The following is a 22016-nucleotide window of genomic DNA, read 5'->3' as shown; positions in this document are numbered from 1 at the left end:
TGAAAAATAACAGTTAAATAGTTGAACGTACTTGCAACAGCTCTCCAAATTCAATTTGGTACAATGAGAAAATAAACAGATATTCGCCAAAATGACACAGCCTCTCAGACCCCAAGTACGCTGCTGGTGTGAGTCTTGCCATCCAGACAGGGCTCATATTCCAGCACCTACCCCCTCCTTCCTGCTGCCCCCTCCCCAGCCACCCCTTACACCACCTTAGCCATACCCAGAGTCTGCCTTGGAGTGGTGTTCTACATTTCTGGCAAGACCTTGCAGCAGACACACACACACACACACACACATATACCTGTGCTATGGGCACACATACTACACACACACACACACACAAAATTTCCCACTCACCCCAGATGCACCAAGTGAGCTGAATGACTTTTCAGCCAACCACAATAGTGAAAGACAGAAGCACCAAACAGTCTTTGAAATGGGTCAGTTATTACAATTTGACATGGGTTTTTTTTATATAGTCTAATTTTCCTCTGTGTTCATATTTTTAAAAAGCACAAATAAAAAATGAAGAATCCTTCCCAGATCAATTTAAGGCTTCCCACCAAATGGAAACAGCAGAGGCCTTACACAGGATCACTCGTGAGAAACGTACACCTTTCACAGCCTTAAAATGACAGACCAAAATCATTTTTGCCAGTCACTGATTAAGTATTGTGCCTTTAAACTGATGTCATTCTTTTTGCTACTATGCTGAGTTTTATTATTACTGATTTTCTTGGATTACGTACATGGAAATGTCCTTAATTTGCTTTAGAATTTGCTGTTCTCATCGAATTATTGGGGTGGCTTTTTGGTTTTGTTCTGTTTTGCTTTTCACCAGGAAACAAATGTGCGCTGTACTGGGCCAGCGCTGAAATGGCACGTGGTCCGCCTTCGAGGAGCTTCCGCGGCCGTCTGAGTTCCACACGGCCACTGGGATCCTGGAAGGTGCTGTCAAATTGGGGTCAGGACAGGGGAGGAGGGGCAGAAATCGAAAAGAGAACGGGTTTCGATGCTTTCGCTTTTGGTAAATTGGTTTGTTTTCTTACAAATAATCAGATACGAAGAATGATTGCTTTGTGTTTTATTTGTTGGTTGGTTTTTGTTTTGTTTCTAGATTTGTTTCAATTGATTGTTTAATTTTCCCTCTCTTGGTACAAAAGACACCAGAGAGTTTTGCATGAGAAACCATGACAGTACTTAATGAAACTCAGCACCTAAGGGCATAAGGCAGTTGAAGGTTTTTTTGTTTGTTTGTTTGTTTGTGTTTGTTTTGTTTTGTTCTTTCAATCAGCACCAATCCCATAAATGATCTACACTTGGTGTAAGGTATAAAACATTTTTTTTCTTTTGGAGTGGAGACAACTCCTCCTTCTCCACCCTATGAACAATAGTGTGGGATTTTCAATACTGTTTCTTATGTGTAAAAATCAAAAGAAAGGTTTTCTTTTTGTTTTTACTTACAAAACATAGAGAATATCTTTGTATACATACAGCGACTGGAAAGAAAGCTTATCTGAAGGGGTCGTGACTTATTATTTTCTTTTTTTGTAGCAGTGGTGGTGGTGGTCGTGGTGGTGGTGATGGTGGTTTTGTGTATTGGGGGAAGGGAGGGTTATATTTCTTGCAAAGCGGCATTTACCGCAAACCAACTTAAGGTCCCCTTCTCGACTTGGGTCAAGATGCTCTTAGAGCGAAGATTCGTACTGTAGCAACTCGTAAAGGAGTGGTCCATCTCGATACCGAATGCCTACCGCGGTGGGGGTGACATACTGCAGAATGTTAATAGTCCTTCTCAACCTCCTGTCTACAAAATGAGCATCCCAAGCTGGGTATCTCTTTCTTGGCATGTCAATCTTAATGAGGGGCCCTTCTGGTTGGTAAGGACGCCCCGACGGGGTGGGGGGCCCCATGGGTCTCACTTGGAAAACGGGCAAGCAAGTGTCAGCCGTGAGATCCTCCTGTTGTTCCGTTACGGCTCTGGTAGGCGTGACCTGGGTCCCCCGGTACCCAGGGGTCTGAGGCGCCATGGGCTCAACATCGGGGGGCAAAGGGATGCCCCAGAGCAGCTCGGCACAACAGGAGCTGGCAAAGATCTTAGCTCGTGGCCCCATGGGATGCAGCACACCATAATATAAGAGCATCAGTGCGATCCCAGCCACAAAGCTAATAAAGACACAACACAGTGCTGGCACCGCGTAGGAGTCAGTGGTCTCCGGGTTTCTGTAAAAATACCAAAGGAACGTCAAGGCAGCATTCTCGGTCAAGACTATCGTATAATAGGCAAACATTCGATATCGAGTCCGCCCTTCCTTGACGTTAAACCAGCAGAAAATGTACACAATCCCTACCACCATGTTGAAGAGGATCTCCTCCCACTTGGACATGCAGAAGTCTGTTCCGCCATGGATGATCCAGAAGGCCATGGCGCACCAGTGAACCACCACGAAGATCCCGAAGTAGAGCTGGAAGATGGAAGCAAAGAGGGCAAAAGAGATAACTCTGGATGAGATGGTGAAGAGGCGCCAGAAGAGGTGGATGAGGGCCCCTCTGTAGCTCATACTCTTCTTGTCGTCCCTGGAGTCCCGCAGCAGCTTGTGATAGGAGGCTAGCACCCAAGCCAGGGACATCAGGGAAGTCACAGAGGAGACACCTGCCGGAAAGACACAAACCCACACAGTCAAAATCTTGGATGTCAACTGCAGGGCACAGCATGGCTGCCAGCTGAGGAGACGCCCACACACACCACGATCTAAAGAAGGAGGGAGAAAGAAACACAAAATCAGGAACCGAACTTAGAGGTCACAGTTATTCCCTAAGCTGACAGCTTTGAAATCTCGTTTTTGTTTCAACAACCCATCCCAGGATTTCCAGAGATTTCACTGCTCAAGGGTAAAGCTGAGGCTGACATGCAAGTCCCATTGAGGGGCTGAGAACAGGGGCCAAGGTGGTGGTTCCTGACTTCTGCTATAATGGGACCACACATGTTCTATTTTAAGGAATCCTGAGGTCACAAGATCCTTGTGCAGACAGATGTGTGGCAAGGGATGGTGTCCTTATCATCAGCAGCCTATGTTGTCAGAGGAACTCACAGAGGGGCTCACCAGTTGTGACAACTGACAGCTTATGCACCGTCCCTGGGTCCGCTGCCCTTCCTCTTAAGGAAGGCATTGGAGTCACTCTTTTGCCTTTTGCCCTCAGGGGCTCAGGAGCCCTTCACCAAACCTTCCTCCACCTAGTTTCTCCCTCCCCCATGCTCTCTCCAAGACCACCCTGATCAAGGACCCTGGAGTCTCCTGTCTGTTTGCTGACTGCCTTTTTCACTTTCTCTTGGCCTCCCCACAACCCTTGTTGCTTTCTCCATAAACCAGCAATCAATGTTCTCTGAGGTGTTGACCTGAGAGGCCCTGTTCTTTCCTGGATTCCACCCTGACTCAGCAGCAGGGCACCTCATGATTGGAGGATGCCTTTCCTCCTCACTGGCCTGGTTTCCAAGGCCTCTGCACATCATTCTTTGTCTTTCTCCTCAGCGGGCAAGGGAATGTATCTGATCCTAAGTGATACTTGAATCACCAAGAGCAATTTGAATTATAATGCTTCTCACTTGATATTTGTAACTAAATCAAACACAATAAATAGTTATTAGAGTTTCTCCAAACCCATCCAAGAGCAAGCAATCATTAGTCAGATATTATCACGCAACCTGCTCTGAAGTGAGATGCCCAATCACTCTCGACGCCCCCCCCCATGCATTATCTTCACTCAGTCCATCTAGCATCTCTTCTGCTTTTCCTTTCTCCCAAAATTTCAGAACCAAATGCAACTAAATTCAACTATGGTCCTGAATAGTGTTCCATGGACAACATCTCCTCCCCACATTCCCCAACCTCATGCCAGAGCACAATTCCATGACATTCTTCCAGGCCAAAATCAATGTCACCTAGTCATTTTCTCTCTTAAGCTTTAAGGTCAGAGTTAGGACTCCCATTCCTCAAGAGACTAAATAAACTTCCCCAGAGCTCCAGACTCTGTTCATCTTTCCCCAGGTCCCTGTCCACCTCTCCACTCCTCTCTAAACTTTAATGAAGAATCAAGTTCTCTGTCATTTTACACCCTCCCTGCACTTGCCCTTCCTTGCCCATCTCACATAACCCCTCCCTTCCAACATTTCAAGATAATGCTCCAGTCTGAAGCTTGCAAAACATTATAGTGTAATAACAACAGCCAGTATTGTACCATGAGCCTAGAAAAACCCTGGATGGTTAACTGTTACCATGAGTATGTGTTGATTTTGTAATAATAATGACCAAAACTGAAAACAAACATGGGAGAAACTATCCCAAGTTCTCCATAGAAGCCAATCTTAAAAACACCTAACAATTTTCCTCACACTTCTCTGGGAAGTTCTGAACATAGTCCTCATGTGTCCTGCTTTGCCCTTTGTACACACAGGGCATTTCCACAAGCATCTGCTGAGGGTGTACATTCATGAGACCATGTCACAGTGGTTACACTGCCCTTTTAGCTTCCTGTGTGTGTGTGATCTATTGGGTTGGGGCAGGGAGGGAAGTGGGTCCCCTTAGGAGTCACATGATTTAGGCTGTAGGTTTTTGGAGGGCAGGGAACATGCAATCACCTTGACAGTATGTACCAGGCCTATTACCAACACTGGCGCATCCCCAGAAAGCCCCTCTTAGACATCTCTGTGATGTCACCCCTCTCTTTGTGAACACACTTCTTGATGTTAATGGTGATACAGCTCGGATGTACTACTGAACCTTAGTAATCAGAGGGGAATTCTTCCAAAGCTGAATGGGAAGACGGCCATCTAGAAGCCAAGAAAAAAGGCCTCAGGAGAAACCAACCCCACCACCACCTTGATCTTGGACTTCCAGCCTCTAGAACAGTGAGAAAATAAATTTCCAGTGTTTAAGCCACCTAGTCTGTTATTTTGTTCCAGAAGCCCTAGCAAACTAATACAGTGCTCTAATCCAATTTTTTTAGATGAAGAAACAAGATAGCTTTCAAAAATCATACATCTGTCAAGAAGCTGAATCAGGATTCAAATCCAGATTCTAACTCCGGTGGCTTTGAAAGTGACCACTGTCCTGAATGGACTCTGCAGACATAGCCGTGGGAGGGGCTGGGGAGGAAAGGAAATCTAGGCATGCTGGGTACAGAGGATTTGAATCTTTTGCCAAGAGTGGAAAAGAAGTATATTACCTGCGGGTATCTGAGAGAAGCCCTTGATCATGGAGCTAAAAACCAAACTTGAATTCTACTCCACCTTCCTCAGGAGAGTAATATTCAAGCCACAAAGAAAGAGGTGATGCCAATAGAATTAACTGAGATCACTTTTCCTCTGTTAAGTGATTAATCTTCAAAGGCCTGCAGAGTCTTCCATTACAGGGAGAGGAAGTGCAGGGCTTTCCCTCTCTGCTGTGGCTCACCTGGAAGACTTCTGTCTTGCCTGAGGTCAGTCCAAGGGTCAAAGCATTATCCTGGCCAAGATCCAAGCTCATGGGGACCAGCAGTGGAAGCAGTCGCGTGGCCCCTGGTCAAATTCTTGGATGGACCTGGGAGCATTTGTGATTCACTTCCAGCCATGGCTCTATCACTCTCTGCATTCCGAAGATCAGGCTGGAAATTGTTAAACACTTCACGTTTGGCTGTGACAAGTTCCGGGCAGTGACCTTCACGGCTTGCTCGCTTCTCCTGGTGCAGCCCAGGAGGTGGGGCTTGCAGCTGGCCCACTGAGTTGACCGAAGTCCAGCTTAGCCAGCTAGGCAGCACTAAGCTGAAATCTCACTGTGGGGTGGGGCACTCCCCTCCCCTGAGAAAGGCTTGGGAGAAGGGCCTTCCAGCTCTGATCACCAAACCTGGGAGCTAAGGCTTCCAGAAATGGAATGGCCACACCTATAGCCAACAGAACAGAGCAAAAGGGGCTGCACCTTACAATTGGACGCCCTTTACCAAGGAGGGGGGAGTCCCAGTTTGGTGGTGTTGTTGCAGTATTCAAGGGTCACTGTCAATTGAACTGTTGCCAATTGGGAAACAAAGCAAAATGAAGAAAAGTGAGTGTGGCTGTCCTGTCATGTGAGACACATAGTGATAGGGTGTCTGAGAAATGACAGGACTCTGAAATCGGAGGGCAGGGGCACATAAAGTGGAAGAATCAGGAGGCTCTGATGTAATAGGAGGGATTTGGGACAGCAGGAGGGCCAGCCATCAGGGTAATGTAGGGAGGCTGAATTTTGGCAAGTAGAAGGCAGGGCCGTGGCTCAGAATGTGTCGGGGCAGCACTGAGAGGCCCACATATGGGAGCCCCAGTATGCCGCCAGAGAGAGAACTTGAAGGAGAAGCCAGATGTTAGAGCATCTCAGTGGGAGAACGCAGCATGTGGGTGCAAGGGGTGCTCTGAGAACCTAAGGGAGTACCTGCAGATGGCTATGAGACTGCTTCTGAGTGAGAGTCGGGGGGTCAATAGCAGCACTCTGTTTTGTAGAATCAGATGTGCACGCCCAGGTCTGTCACCAGCTGCCCTCCTCCCCCCTCTGCCGCAGAGTGCTCAGTCCCACCGCTAAACCACATGTTGGAAAAACAATGAAGAGGGTTGGATGGGTGCTGAGCACAGGGTAGGGCAAGGGTAGGAAGAGTCACCCATGAAGGGGCTTATAGCTCCCTCACCCCTGGCTCCTTCCCATCACAAGGTAAAGTTCCTCCTGTCTTACAAAGACTAGCTCCCTGGACCCTGCGTCCTCTCCCCAGGCAATCCCGCCTGTCTTTGTCTCTCCTCCTCCAACCTTCCCAAGGGTGATTGCCTTGCAGCCTTCACTCTCCCACCGCCCCTTTCCTCCTGATCCCCAAATCCCAATTTGAGGTGTTTGGGGTTAGCTCTCATTGAGGTGGTTAGTTCCTAAGAGCAGCATTAACAGGACTGGTTTGTGTACTCCTCTTGCGTGACACTGGCGCTTGGACCCACTCTGTCCTTCTTCACAGTCATGGAATCCTTTCCCTGCTGGGCTATTACCCCCATCTAAAAAATGAGGAAACTGAACGTGAGTTTAAAAAACTTGGATGTGGCCACACCCATGTTCTGACATTGGATGCTCACCTAATTTGTAGGACATTGTACTTCACTGGGTTGGTCCCCTAAAGATCCCCAAAACCAAGGAACATGTTCAACTGGCTATTTGTCTATCTGCATGTCAAGGTCAGCATCTCCTTCCTTCTACCCCTGCCTCCTTCCTTCCCACCACTGAAGCTAATGTTTGGGTGGATATCCACCACCTGCTTTTCAAATTCCCGTTGTGTTTTTTTCCCCATATTGAGTTCCTTTTAGATGGGCAATTCTTCCCTTTCCACCTGTCAAATTTCACCCTATCTTCCTACGTTTTTAAAAAAGCACAGTCTCTTCTTGGAAATGCTCCCGGAAAAAGATAACACAGCTGTGTGCGTGGCTTCTGTCCTCACCTCCACCCAGGCACACAGCAAGGGGGTGATGGAAAAAAAGTATTCTACTAACCAGGCAACCATGGGGGAGAGAAACAGGCCCCATGGGTGCCATCTATGAGCCAGGATCAAAGACTTTAAGTAACTGGGCCAAGGTTATGTACATAGTGAGCAAGAACTCGGACACTGAGCCCTGGGATTATTTCACTTCTCCAACAGGATCAGTGTGCTTAAGCTGCTCTCCCCTGGCTTGTGAGATCTGATTGTTAATTTTGCTGAAATTTGTAGGCTAGCTGATGTTATTTTGGAGCCTTAAAGTAAGCATGATGGCAGTATTTATACCACAGAAATTGGCAAAAGCTAAGAAATCAGGTTTCCCCCAATTCTGTTAAGAGCCAGTTGTTAAACATTTATCAGTAAACATTTACCATTACTGCTCAGATCAACATCCTTCCTGAAATGCTTGGTGGGCCTCACTACAAATCAGGAGAGCCCCATAAGGGTCTCCTCCATATACCAATTCCATACTTCTAGGCAGAGTAATGCACGACTTGGCTATTAGAATCATATTCTGTAAGCCTGGTGTAGCTGCAACAAAGAAATCAATCTCCTTGCAAGCTTTTCACTGCAGACACACAGATAACTAAGGTCTAAGGTTTTCTTTGAGTGTGATCTTTTACAAGCACTGCCATACTCATTTTTGTCACATTTCTGTATTGGAAGACAATGTGATTCCCACATGAGGTCACCACATGGGGTAACCTTAACAGAACCCTGACATTTCCAGACAGACCCTTAGGAAGGGTCAAAATAGAAGACATACCCATCATCTGTGGATGTCAGCCTTCAGGACTGACATGTACGTATGGCTGAGGCGATCTGGAAAAACTCACGGCCAGTCAGAGTGGCCGGGTATAAACAGAGGAAGGGAAGAATGGAATGTCTCAGGAAAGTTGACAGCTGAGAACTCTCATCCCACACTGGCTGAAGAAAAAGCTGTTCAATGTAAGGGAGATGGCCTCAAATCTGGCCACTACAATGGTAATCTCTGTTGTACCATCGTCTTACCACATTTATGTGAAGTATCTCTTTATTGGCTCTGAATCTAGGTTTATCATGTCATCTGATCATCCCTAGTAAATGTTCCGTAACAACCCTACCTTTCCTCTACTGAACAGCTACCTTGGCCCAGACTCTACCCAAGACACTCGACAAACGTTAACTCAATCATTCTTCCCCGTGAGCTGGCAGGCTGATTTTATGACAAGGAAGCTGAGGCTCATGGGCTAAGTCACGTTTCCACAGCAAGTCATTAAGAAATCACAGAACTAGGATTTGAACATGGTGCTGCCTAATCCCCGAACTCAGACTCTTTTTTTTTTAATAACTGGGAAAGCTGTATGTCCTCAATCACACCTACAGATGAATGAATTAGCATTCAGATTTATACGTTAAATTCTTATCAAATTGGTTATCAGCGATTAGCCCTTTGATCACCTCTGAGCACTGAATCAAAGAAGTCAGCTTTATGGTCTGCTAGCTGGAGACATGCCCCTGGAAGGCCCCGTCCGCGTGTCCCAGCGTGCAGAGCTGTGACACCTCTACTCCATCTCTTGCCTGGGTTGTTGGGATGGTCTCCTGTCTGATTCCCCTGCATCTGCCCTTGCTGCAATATAGCCAAAGTGACTAAGCTAAAGAATGTCCCTCTGTGTGGCCTCCCACGGAGGCAGACTGTCATGGTCACTGATTTTTCATGCCCTTCCTCTGTAGGAAACACAGTCGTGCCCTGCAGAACCCAGGTGTGGCCTGTGGCATGCTCTAGCCAGTGAAACCGGGTCACTTCCAGGTGGAAGAGCACATTCTCCTGTGCCCCGAGAAGAGGCTACTCCCCCAGTGACCCATGACAGACATGCAACATGAATCAATGTTGTTTTAAGTTGCTGGGATTGTTCACATATTCTAATCCACAGCATGACTAGCTTCTCCCAACCTATATGCCATGTCACTCAGGGTTAATGTCAATGGGTCTAGAGATCCTTATAAGGGCCTCCAGAGTCCCATGTGAAACTGCTTTAGAGCTCTAAATATAACCTGTCAGTCCCCTGCTTACGTGCTTCTGTAGCCCCCCTCATTGGTGGGCCCCCATCGAAGCTCCTTTCATGGGACAAGGCCCTCACACTCCCCCTGTCCCTGATGTGCCCCAGGCACTTCCCCACCTCAGGGCACATGCACCTGTACTTCCCTCTCCCTAAAACACCCTTCCCCTAGATATCCCCATGGGGCCCCACTGAGACCTTTACTTAAAGCTCAGCTTCTCAGCCAGGCCGTGCCTGCCCCCCGACACTGGTGACTGCGAGCATCCAGTACCCCTCCCCCTTCTCTGTTCTGTTTTCCACTTCAGCATTTCCTGCCACCCAGATATACTTTACCTCTTACTTGTTCCTTTTTTTTAAGTTCAAATATACCCTGATGCATATGAGCTCCCTAAGGGCAGGGCAGTGACTGGGTCCTTCTGAAACTATGTGCAAAATGGGTATTTTTCTCATGAAAGAGTTCACAGCGATCCTTGGATTCTCAAGTGAACCAATCCATGGGGAAATGGGCCCGTGAGCCCATCGGCCCCCCCCCACAGGCCTTCCACCATCACCCCTAAATGTGGGGGAGGGGAATTCTCTGGGGGTCTCCATTCTCCTTTAGGAAGAAGACCTTGAGGGCAGAAGACAGAAATGAAAAGGAGTAAATACTTATTGAATGTTTCCAATGTACCTGGCATTATTGCAGATATTTTGCCCATGTTACTTCATTTAATCCTCACGATAATCCACTGGAATGTCTATTGGGCTCCATTTTCCAGAAGAGGAAACCAAGACTCAAGCAGGTAAGAGGACTTGTCTGAGGTTACTGCATGAAGCATGTCTTGTATTCTGGGGTCTTGCTGACTCTGGAGGGACTGTTCCTCTCAGGGTTGCCATATTCCTAGGAAGAGCAAGCCCGTGGTGCCTTTCCTGCAAACAAATCTATCCAGAGCCCACACCCTTTATTGGGCTCAGACCCACAAGGCCAGTAGCCTCCAGCTCTAATCACCCCAGAGCCAGGTATCAGACAACCAGGAACAGCCCCAGTGCCCCAGAGCCTGCTAAAATGATTCTGGGCTGGCCAACCCTAGGCCTGCTTCCACTGCCTTACCGATTGCTTCCTGCGGGAACCACAATAAAGGCTCCTGATCACATTTCCTCCTCACTCCCTCTGCCTCCTGACGGACCCTGGTGTTTCCCCACGTGGTGGACAATAGGAGGTATGCAGCTTCCAGGTCAAACCCTGGTATTTAAAGGACCCAGCAGGAAGAAAGCTAAATCCAGCACCCCCTGCTTCACTTATGTTTTCTTTCTGAGATGCCATCGGAGCTATCAAAATGCCACCTTCACAGCCAGCTGGACAAGGGCAAACTCTAGAGATTCTAGAACAAATGTCAGCCATGCAGCTGGCATGGCACAAGCCTCGCAGATGCCTGGGTCCTGGCTGGCCTGAAGCAAACCATGAAGAAGGCTGTCCATCATCACTAGAAAGTTCCAGTAAATCCATCCTCATGTCATAGTACATGGTCGACCAATTTCAATGCCCTGATGTTCCCAGAGTGACTGCATTTTAACAGAGGCCATGAGATGCCCTGGAAAGGACATACATGGGCTCTGGCACCAACAGACCTGACCTTAGTGTATTGCTTGTGAACAGTGGGTAAAGTGTGGATTCGGAGGGTCCAATGAACCGTGAATGTGAAACATATGGGTCCATCTTTGAAACATATGCATACTATACTGTATATAAAAAATATACAAATATATATAGAGAAAGAATATATATATATATGTATATATACATACTGATTATATATAAAGTCATGTGGGTCTTAACAGCCGGGGCACATTCTAAGAAAGAGGACTTTGTCACAGAACGTCACAGAGGGCACGTACACGGACCTAGGCGGCGCGGCCCACTACACTCCCAGGTCGCATGGTGCAGCCTGCTGCTCCTGCACTAGGAGCCCCTGTAGCACGCCCCTGCACAAAACAGTGAGACGTGAAATTGAGCACAAGACAAAACGATGCAATCAAGAGGTATGGTAGATGCGAGATGCATGAGGCTACTGCCAGCACGACACGGTGTACTGTTGTAGAGCGAACTTATTTGATTAGTAGAAAGAGAACACTAACATAATGGTTAAAAGTGTAGTGGAGTAAATACATATGAGCCGGTAACATAGCCATTCATCATCATCAAGTTGATGTGCTACATATTAGTGCATGTGCTCCGCTTTTACACAACTGGCAGTGCAGTAGGTATGTCTACACCAGCATTGCCACAAACAGGAGTTACACTTACGATGTTAATGACAGCTGTGACGTCACTGGGTGATAGCAATTTTTAGGTCCATTATAATTTTATTGGACCACCGTCTATCTAGTAGGTGGGCTGTCTATTGGCCAAGACACTGTTATGTAGCACGTGACCATAACATACATACACAGTATACGAGGAGGTGGCTGTATGTTATATTCTTTCTCTGTCCCTCCTCTGGGCCACTATACATAATATGTATATTTCATATATGTATACACAATATGTATTTATATACTCTCTATATAACATACATACTCAATAATATTTGAATTGTTTCCTGTCTCCACTAACATGCAGGCCCTGGGAGGGTGGAGACCTCGGCCTCCTGCCTTGTTCATCTCAGAGGCTGGAAGAGAGCCTGATGCACAGCAGGCGCTCAGTGCAGATGCATTTGAGTGAGTCTGAGTAACGTATTACTATTGACCATCAGACTCATATATAATATTTTGTTTCAACAAAAGCCCAATCTAGAGGGTTCCCTCATGAAATTGTGCCCTACCACGAGAGGAGCAAGCCGGCAGCCAAGGTCGGGAGGATCTCCCAGCTCAACCTTAGCCGCAGGCCCCTGTGTTCTTGGTATGTACATAGGAAGAGGAAAGGCCTGCTGGGGTTCTAAGATTCTGCAAGTGGTGTAGTTTGAGATCCATGCTCTCAAGGCAAAGAGCAAAATTCACTGCAGCCTTCTCGTTCTGTCCCCTGTCCTGTCAGAAATGTGATGGGGGTGGGGTGGGCTGCAGGCTTTGTGTGGGAGGCGACTCAGAAAGTTACAGACATTTAGAAGCAGATAAAATCCTTTAAAAAGGCTGGGCGTCAGGTGTGGCCCTGTCTCCCCTGGTGTGGGAGATGGTGTGGCTGTCAAATCCTTGAACAACTTCCAGCTCCAGTGGTTTGGGGTTGCTTTACCTGGAGCCACTGAGTTCCTGAGGGTGACAGCCGTGATTAACCAGAACCATTGTCCTCAGTGTGGATGGTCCAGTCTCGCTGCCTCTACTCACAGCCCAGCTGTGCCAGCTGTATTTCGACGGAGCGACACCACTGTTTAGCGACATGGCAGCTCAGGTGAGCGGCCTGGCAGAAGGAGGCAGGACTGCTGAGCGGGAGAGACTGGTACGGCCTGTGTGTGGGCTGACTCAGAAGTGGTCCTTGCCCCTCCACCTGAAGTCTCAGTGCTGAGTGGCCCAGGATAAGAAAAGCCTGCCTAGTGAAGTGACTTCACCAAACCAGATCCTTACTGGGGATGGTGGGTGATGCAAGCCTTCGAAGGCTGAGAGCGAAAATGCTAGCCACCATCTCGAAGGGCCTCTTTGGTGCCAAGAACAAATGCATTTCACTTACTCCTGACAAAACCCCTCTGGGTCAGTAGTAGGAGCTGTGGTTTACAACAGAGAACCCCCACGGCTGTGAAAGGTTAAGGGCCTTGTCTGAGCGGAGTGGATGCAGCACCTAAGTGTAGAGCAGGGTGTGAAGCCAGAGCAGGGTGTGGTCCACACGGGCGGGGTCAGGCATGGGAGAGCTTTCCACGGTGCCAACCGGGAGGAAGCACCTTTCTTCTGGGTGATGGTCTCAGGAAAGTAACCAAGAGGACAAGCAGGAAAGAAGTCAAAGTGCTTGGTTATTACTGGTGAATGGCGAGGGGTGAAGGGAATGATGGGGCCCCCAGAAAAGGCAGCAGTGGTGGTGGGCCCCATGTTGTCACAGGTGGGTGGGCGGATTTGACAGCTGGCTCCTGAACTCCAGGGCCGCCCGGAGCATGTGGAGTCTGCACGTGCAAGAAGGCCTAGAAAGAATACAGGACCCAGCTGTCCTCGGGTCAGCATCGGACCCAACCTTTATCTCTGGTTGTCAGTGGAGGGAAGGCGACACGCCTACATCTCCTCTGGAAATCCCGACCCGCTGAGCACCTCCAATCAGCTGGGTCCAGCACTGAGTGGGTCCTTGAGTGTTGCGCATGAAAACTCGAGGTTCAGAAAGGGTGACTCACCCACAATCACACCGGAAGTGGAACAGCCCACAGGGATTCACCCCCAGCTGCGCTTCTCGGGGTACCTTCAGTTCCACTCTGTCCCCAGACTCAGAGATGTGTGACGTGAGAAGACATCATTTGTGAAACACGTAGACTTCCTTTCCTTGGAAATCTTAATGAACAGAAAAGATCTTTTGAAGATCATTTCACTGCCGTCTTTCCTGGAGCTGGAAGTTCCCAGGAGCCTTCGAGTTCATGATGGACTCGGACGGGAACGCCCAACCTAATAATTAGAGGCTGCTACTGCCCAAACTTCAGCAGGACTTCCCCACTTTTCTCTTAGAGTCAAGCTTGCCTGAAAGGGACTTTGGGAGGCCCTCCTGCCCTTCTTGGTCAGGTCATCCACAGCCAAAGAAGATGAGATCTGAGCGGTCTGCCCAGCCTCCATCACCACATGACGTGCAGGGGACGTGACCGGGCACTGTCCCTACGAGAGAGGTGGGGCAGAGCTCACAGGAGAGCAGTTCTGAGGGGTGAGGCGTGTCTGTGGGGCAGTGAAAATGGTCTGAGGTTGTTATGGTGACTGTATGGTGACTCTGAATAAAAAGCCACTGAACTGTTGTACACTTCAAGTGAGTGAACTGTACAGTGTGTAAACTGTTTCTCAACAAAGCTGCCTAAATAGTTTCTTTAAAAAAAGGAGGAGGAGAGCAGCTCTGTGGGCAAGACCCCCGGGGCAGGGTGGGGCTATAGACTCGGCCCCAGGGCCACCCTGACCTCCGCCTCCTCACTGCTCTCAGACACCAGAGGCCCCTCTGAGCTCAAGGCCTTGCCCTTGACTATTCCTGGCGCATCTCGTTCAGAAATCTGTGGAGCTGGCTCCCGCCCATCTTCAGATCTTCGCTCAAAGGTCACCTTCTCTGGGGAACCTTCCTCCGCCGCCCCGTGGGAAGCCGCACACAGCTCTGTGCCTCTCCCATCCCTCTTCCCAGTTGCAGTGTTCCCCTGGGTGCTGACCATTTTCTGAGACAGGAATCCCCCACTCTTCAAAGGTTGCCATTGAGCCGCTCTGCTTTTATGGAAGACCTACAGTGAGTACCTGTTTCTGCTACCTGAAAGAATAGGAAGAGGGTTCCCATTTTTACAAACAAACAAACAAACAAAAGGCGAGAAGTGTTTGTTCTGCACAAGCCTTCACAGAGGCAGCCTGTACCCCAGGCAGTGAGAGGGACCCCCAGGCTCCTTCCCCGAGAACCACACTCAGCATCCGGCTTCAAGCCCCACCGCTCTGATCTGTGTCTGAGAGCATCCGGGCTTCATCTCAGTTTATTTTGTGCATCCCTTAGCAAGATGTGGCCTAAGGTATCAGGAAAGCCCAAGAGAGTTTGAAAGTGTGTCATACATAGTGTGAAACTGGATGCGATTATGCGTTTCAATGGTGGTGAACGAGATAGACACAGTACGTGTGTTGAACTTGCCTGCCTCCACCATTTGTACTACTGATTCGCACAGAAAAAGAATCTTGAAAGCTGCCGGTTACCACTGGATCTGCTAGTAGTGAAGTGGTCTCTGTAAGTCCGCATCCGGCACTGCACGCCGTGGCAGCGTTGCCCGAGGAGGTGGACGGGTCTATAAAGTGGGGATCCCTGCCAGCGGGGAACGCTCAAAAAGTTTCTCCACATAAAGCAGTGGCAACTGCTTCTTCACTTTATGCTATTTCAGCTTATGGAGTTCTCACAGAAACACTTGACTGTGGGACAGCAGGGGAAACCTGTCTATGAAAGAGTCTTTGTTTTGTTTGTTGTCTGCCTCTCTCTGTAAGAAATGTAAGCCCCGTGAGGGCAGGGTTTTCTACCTGTTTTGCCTATTGCTGTATCCGCCCTGGTTTCCAGCATGGTGCTGGGCACACAACAGGTGCTTCATAGTTATTGAATAAGTGAGTAAATGGCCCGATGACACCCACTGCTCAGGCTCTGGAACTGCAGCCCTCGGAGCCTCCCTGAGGTTATACCGCCCCCCTGCGCCGGCTCAGGAAGGCTGCCTCGGTGCTCCTCTCTGTTCCAGCATTCTATGCACAAACATTTCCAGGTGAATAATTGCTCTTTCACCTGTGCTAACTATAAAGAAATCGATTTAGTTCATCTTTTCCCTATTTTTTTTTCTGCTGCTCTAAGAACTCTCTGTTGTATAAGTACACACTACATTTTTTTTTTTTGCACTTAAACATTTGGTAAGAGGGTAGATCTCGTGTTAAGTGCTCTTAGCAGAATGTAAAAGAAAAAGAACCCTCCTTCTCCTTTTCTCTTACCAGTTGTTAGGGGCAACCTCAGCTGAAAGCCTCAGAATTATATACAGATTTGGGTTTGACTGGTGCAGTGAAAGGCTTCATTTAGGTGTCTGTTTAAAGTCCTTGCAACTTCCCCTTTAAAGTGTAAGGTTTGAATGTGGTGTTTAATGAGAAGCCACGGGTAGCCAAAGCAGGACTGTGCGCTGGTGTTGGCTGGTCCAGGCACCCTGTGTGCACACCTGAGCAGCTATCTGATGGCGGGGGCGGGGGGGGGCTGTCTCTTCAAAAAGAGAGGAGAACAGAGAGCTGGAGAGAGGCCATGCTGGGGGACACAGGAGAGGCCAGGTCGAGTCTGTGCTCTGGCCGGAGGAGGCAGGTATGTCCATGTGCGTATCTCATCCTTTCAGTTGTGGGTAGAGATGCAAAGCCAGGAGAGGGGGGTGAACAGGGACTGGCACATCTTTTCCTTCACTCATCTGTTCCTGGAGAAGTCACAGAAGTGTGATGGAAGATCTGGGTACCAACTTGGTCCGAGGCCCACAGCAGGTCTCTGAGATGGGCGGCTCCAGCTCAGCAGGGGCGTGTCAGGGAGGGGCCCTGCTTCCTCAGGGTTCCCTCAAGCCACGGCCGGCACTGGGGGTGGGGGGCAGGCACAGCAACTCCCTGATTCTCGGCAAGGTGATTCATTACCTGAGGGTGTTTGAGGCAGTGGATTGGTCACTTTATAACAATTTTTGCTTCTTGGTAATAAGGGAACAGAGCAGGGAATCCCCAGCTCCGATGCAGAGCCCAGAGCCGTCACCTCTGGGCCACACGACCAGATCACCGTCACTTTCTGAGGGGAAGCTCCAGCTCATTGTAACCAACATCCTCTCAATGACCAAGTAACCAACTTTTGTGTCCCAGATTTAGGGGGCAACAGCTAGCGACCACATGGAAAGGCATCAGAAAGCATTTTTCACATAAGAAAAAAGGAAGTTCCCAGGAGGAGAGATGTGGAAGTATTCCATTGTCGGGGGAAGAGGAGCGGAGGACGGTTTAACTGAGCCAAGAGCTCAGACCTGGGCCTTCCCCGCAAGAACTAGGACCAGAAGGCCGCGTTCCTTGCTGCAAAGGGAAGCCTGGTCAGGGAGACTGAAGTGGGAGCGATGCTTCCTGCAGGATGCGTTTCGTCCTCACCAGGGAAGGGAAGCGTGCTTTGGTACTGGCGGCTGAATAGGAAGGCACAGACATTCATTTCATGGGAGCTGGGAAACACGAAAGAACACGTGCCTTTCTGAAGTGCTAGGATGCTGCCAGTCAGGGCTCTCGTGAGGAAAGGAAGCGATTGTGAGGCTGGAGGACAAGTCACCAGAAAGGTGTTGGTTGTGAAAGGAGCTAGCAAGTGAAGTGAAGGAGGAAAACAATCAGGCAGGTTAAGGCCAGAGAGGCAGAGAGAAAGAGCCCTAATCGAAGCCTAGCGCTCAAGTTTCTTTAAACTTTGTTTAAAAGAAAACCAGTGCTTAAAGGCAGGGTTTCATATTCCCTCATACTTTCCTGTCTGAATAAAAACACTTGTTCTACATAAAGTTGGTACTGGGTATCCTTGGTTAATGATGGCCAGGTGGTGGGGGTGGCAGGCTCACCTGGGCAAGATTTGGGATTTGAACCACATCCTACAGATGCTGTGCTACCAATCTCAGCTGCTCACTCAGTGCAGCAGAAACTGGAGCCTTCTCTGGGAGCCTTGTTTGCTGTGTGACTTGGGGCAACTTACTTGGCTTCTCTGAGCTTTGGCTTCCCATGTGTTAAACAAGGAGGGTGGGCAAGCTGGCCTTGATCGACCTCTTTAGTGCTAAAGATTCCATAACTCCAAATCCGTTTGTTAACTAAAGTCACAAGGTTTAAGTTTTTTGGATACCAATCCAAGGTACCTTTTTAGGTATCATCTCTCAGCAGCTGCCCAACCCCCACTCACAGGGGTACAGGAGCATCTGCGAAGTTACCACTTACGAGAACAAGTCGAATCTGCTTTTACCCTCTCTGAGAGAACCCCCTGCCCGGGGGAGAAGCATGTCCTCATGTGTGTCCCCTGAGTAAGGGCTGGTCTGCACCATGCAGGCTGGCTCCCTTCCAGGATCAGAGGTGACTCTACCTTCAAGTTTTAGACCCAGCCCCAGCCCTTGAGGTGGTCACAAGCTTCTGATCCCATCTAGGGATTTCCAGTCTGGCCCACCACCACCTCCTCCCCCAGTTGATAAGAGGATTGAGGGGCACACATGGCTGAGAAAATACCTGAGACTGCCTAGTGCTTTCTCTGAGGGGTTCCACAGAGATCTAAGAAGACTGAAGGGACATGAGCTGTCCTGGAAATGAGGGGCACTGGGTTTTTATGTCAAATCTCTCACTGACTGTGTAGGCATCTCACTGTGTCTGGCCAACTCCCGTGAGTCTCCAGGGTCAGAACAGAGACTGTTCCCAAGGAAAGGCCAGTCAAAGGCATGGGAGTGCCCACCTGTCTCTCTCACTGGTAGGTACCCTGGGGGCTGGGAGGGACCTGGGTCTCAGGCCAAGTGGGGCTCCACAGTTAAAACAACGAGGCTTCCTCAGCAGTGCTTAGCAGAGGTGGCTCACACCTATGGTCTCAAAGACTGAGAACCTTTTCAAAAAACCAAGCCCTGGGCAGAGAATACAGAAGGTCCATCTCTGGACCTAATCAGTACCCTTGTACCTGGGGTACACGCACACACACACACACACACACACATGCATGCACACCAGAGCTGACGGGTCTGCGGCGCGGGTCAACCTCTGCTCCCTCCCCACATCAACGACTTGTTCCTGCAGAATCCACACAAGCCTGTCTCTGCGAGGCTCAGCCACAGACATCGTTGCTAAGGGCACAAACGCTGGAGCTCTACTGCCTGGGTCCGGATTGCTTACAAGCCCTGTGGCTGCCTCGTGCTTATTATGCAACCTCTCTGAACCTCAGTTTCATCATCTACAAAATGAGAATACTAGAGCAGCTACTCATAGGGTTGCTATGGGAGCTTACTGGGTTAACCCACATAAACTTCTTAAACTAGTCTCTGGTGCACAGTCGGGCTCCCCAAGGTCTGAACGAACCTTGTCAGTGTCGTCATCATCATCACCTCCACTGTCCCCACACTCGCTGTGACACACCCCATGCTCTAGGCACCTCGGACCACTCACTCCTGCCCACGCCAGGCTCTCTTGGGCCTCCGTCCCTCGGCACCCGTGGTTCCTCTGCCCAGGAAGACCTCCCAACCTTCTCTTTCAGGAGCGTTCCTACTGATCCAACAAAACCCAGATCAAATGCTACCTCCTCCATCACAACCCCAGAAACAGTTACTCCTTCCTGTGTTCCTGCATCCATCAAAAAATTTAAATGCATTGCACTGGCCCATAAACTCCTAAAGGTGGGGTGTCTTTGCCAACTCAGTCCTGATCCAGTGTCTGGCCCACAGCAGGTGCCTGACAAATGGCAGTAATGAAATGCCAGGGGGAGGTGGTCATCAGAGCCCATAAGTAGAGCAACTCCTCCCTGTGGGCTTGAGTGAAAAAGGCAGACTTAGGTGCTGTGGAGGTGCAGCAGGAGGCACCCCACGCCCGTCCCTGCCAATGTTCATGTGGAAGCATCAGAAAACCCAAAAGTGAGGAACAGTGACAGCTATTAACTCTGGATCTGTCCCCGCTCCCCGCGGGTTCCCCCTCCTCCATCTCGACACAGCCAGTTAGAACCCTCCCTACTCCTCTCGCCGTCTAAACCAGCCCTGCGAAGTCCTGCTGATTCACCCTCCAGAGCACCATTCAGTTCTGCACACTCGGCATCATCTCCCAAAACACTCAATCCCATCATCTCACGCCCAGACCTCCCAGCAGCTGCTAAGCTGGGGCTCCCAGCTCAGCTCCTGCTCACCCCTGCACAGCAGGAAAGGGGTTTTGCTTTAAAAGGGAATCTGATTGTATAGCCTTCCTTCATAAACCTTCCCACTGCACTTAGTATGAACCTGAGCTCCTCTCAGGGCCCAGCACGCCCTGACTAGTCGGGCTCCTGCCGTCCCTCTCCTCCCCGACCCTGCCCCCACTGCCAACCTCCAGCCGTGCTGGGTCCTGACACTTTCTGGAAGAAGCCGGGCTTTTCCTGTCCCAGGACCTTTGCACTATCCCCTTTGTCTGGAAGCCTGTTTCTGCTCTTCCTGGCGTTGGCTCCTTCTCATTTACAGGAGGCCTAAATGTGTCTGGAGAGGCTTCCTCTGCCCTCCTTGCCCAAAGCATCCTCAGTCCAGCCCCCATTCTGTGGACTTCGGTCCACTACCTGCCGTGTCTAATTGTTTCATCTTCTCTCCAGATGTGGGAAAAACCCAAGGGCATGGACCGAGTCTGTTATGCTCCCTGTTGCCCTCATCACGTGATAGGGCACCTAATTCAATGCATCTTTGTGGAACGGCTGCTGTTCCAAATACTCATAATACCCCAGGCAAGGTGCCAGAGAGGCAAACGTGCAGCTCACGAGACCTCTGCAACAGTTCCGAAACTAGTATTATGCCCACTTTACACACGAAGACACCCTGTGGGGAAACTAACTTGCCCTGTGTCATAAAGTCAGTAAATGGCCAAGGTGGCACTCGCGTGCAGCTCCTCCTGACTTCCACTCTCTGGACTGCATTCCACACCCCGTCGCAGCCCAGGGTGCTGGCAGGACGTCCAGCAGACCCGCGGCTCACTACCAGTGTGAATGGTGCATCCACATCCGTCCTCTTAGGGCTCCATGTTTATCTTTATTTAAAATATCCAGACATCAGATTTAAGGAAGACCCTGTGAAATGCCCAAATGACTCTAGCATAATGTTTGTGTGGATCATTATTATTTGTTATAATTTTCACCTGAGTCTGAATTTATGGGGAAATGGGATACAACCCCCCCCTCCATAGGCTGACTCCTGTTAACCAAGCGGCGAGTAAGTATTAGAAAGTGGCCAGATGGCCCAAGTGGGAGAGGCTGGCCTTGGGCGAGATCAATGGGAAACATAGAGTGACCTTTCTAACCATCTATTGCCATTAGCGGTATACAGTGGTCAGCCAAAAGCCAGCCAAAGCAAGGCCAGTCAGTCACGGATCTCACTAGCAGAGCTTGCAACTCAATGCAGAAAGCAGATCGACAGTGAAAGCTCTACCATCACCACCACCACTGACGAAACAGCCAGATGTTGTACGAGGCCCCCGACACTTGTCATGTCATGAAACGCTCGTAACAACCCTTTGCAGTAGGTTGGACTAATATTATCCTCGTTTCCGAAAGGAGAAAACGAAGTAACGGAAATGCTGGGCAACGCCCGAAGTCCACAGCTGTCCAGTAGCAGGGCGGGAGACGGCCCCTCCTTCCAGTTTGCCCCCCACACTCCCCGCTCTCACGTGACTGGAGAGCCCTTCCATCTGGTCCGCTCCGAGTTCACAGACTTTCTCTCCCCTCCTCCAATTTCTAATACTTAAACTGATTTTCTTTAAAGTGCATTCATGTCATGCAACTTTTTACGGGAAAAGTGAGGGAAGGCATCTATTATAGCAAACGGTACAGTGAGCAGCAGACAGGGTGCCCCTGCGCCGGGGACAGCAGGTCCCCTTCCTTCCCGTCAACCCTGCTACTGCCACAGACCCCAACTGCATCTTGGGGATTTACAACCAACAGCAAAGACTGCTGTCGACCTTAGTTTTGCCCAGAAGTTCCCAAATGTATCTGACCACGAACACCTATGTTGAGAAACGCCTGTTCCGCACAGCACACAAATGTGAGAAAATGCTCACCCAAACTGTGAACTGTGTACAAAAAGAGGGGTGTGAGGGAGGAAGGGCTGGGGGGCTTCTCCAGAGCGTGTGACCCTTGTCACTGCAGCTCTCCCCTCCAGTGTC

At 49.5% G+C, this 22016-nt stretch overlaps 1 protein-coding gene across 1 annotated transcript in view; it reads right to left on the bottom strand.

Moving 5' to 3' along the window:
* Window positions 1-241: 241 nt before the first annotated feature.
* Window positions 242-22016, bottom strand: part of XKR6 (XK related 6) — a 235436-nt gene continuing 213661 nt past the window's right edge. The window contains exon 3 of the mRNA XM_037131709.2: window positions 242-2659. Within this exon, the coding sequence (XP_036987604.2) occupies window positions 1695-2659 (965 nt within the window). The 3' untranslated portion in view covers window positions 242-1694. The remainder of the gene's footprint in view (window positions 2660-22016) is intronic.

This window comes from Artibeus jamaicensis, unplaced genomic scaffold, assembly GCF_021234435.1.
Source record: "Artibeus jamaicensis isolate MK-2021 breed Jamaican fruit bat unplaced genomic scaffold, CSHL_Jam_final scaffold_537, whole genome shotgun sequence".
NCBI lineage: Eukaryota > Metazoa > Chordata > Mammalia > Chiroptera > Phyllostomidae > Artibeus > Artibeus jamaicensis.
Note: the sequence above shows the minus strand (reverse complement) of the source record. Positions and strands in the feature narration are given on the sequence as shown.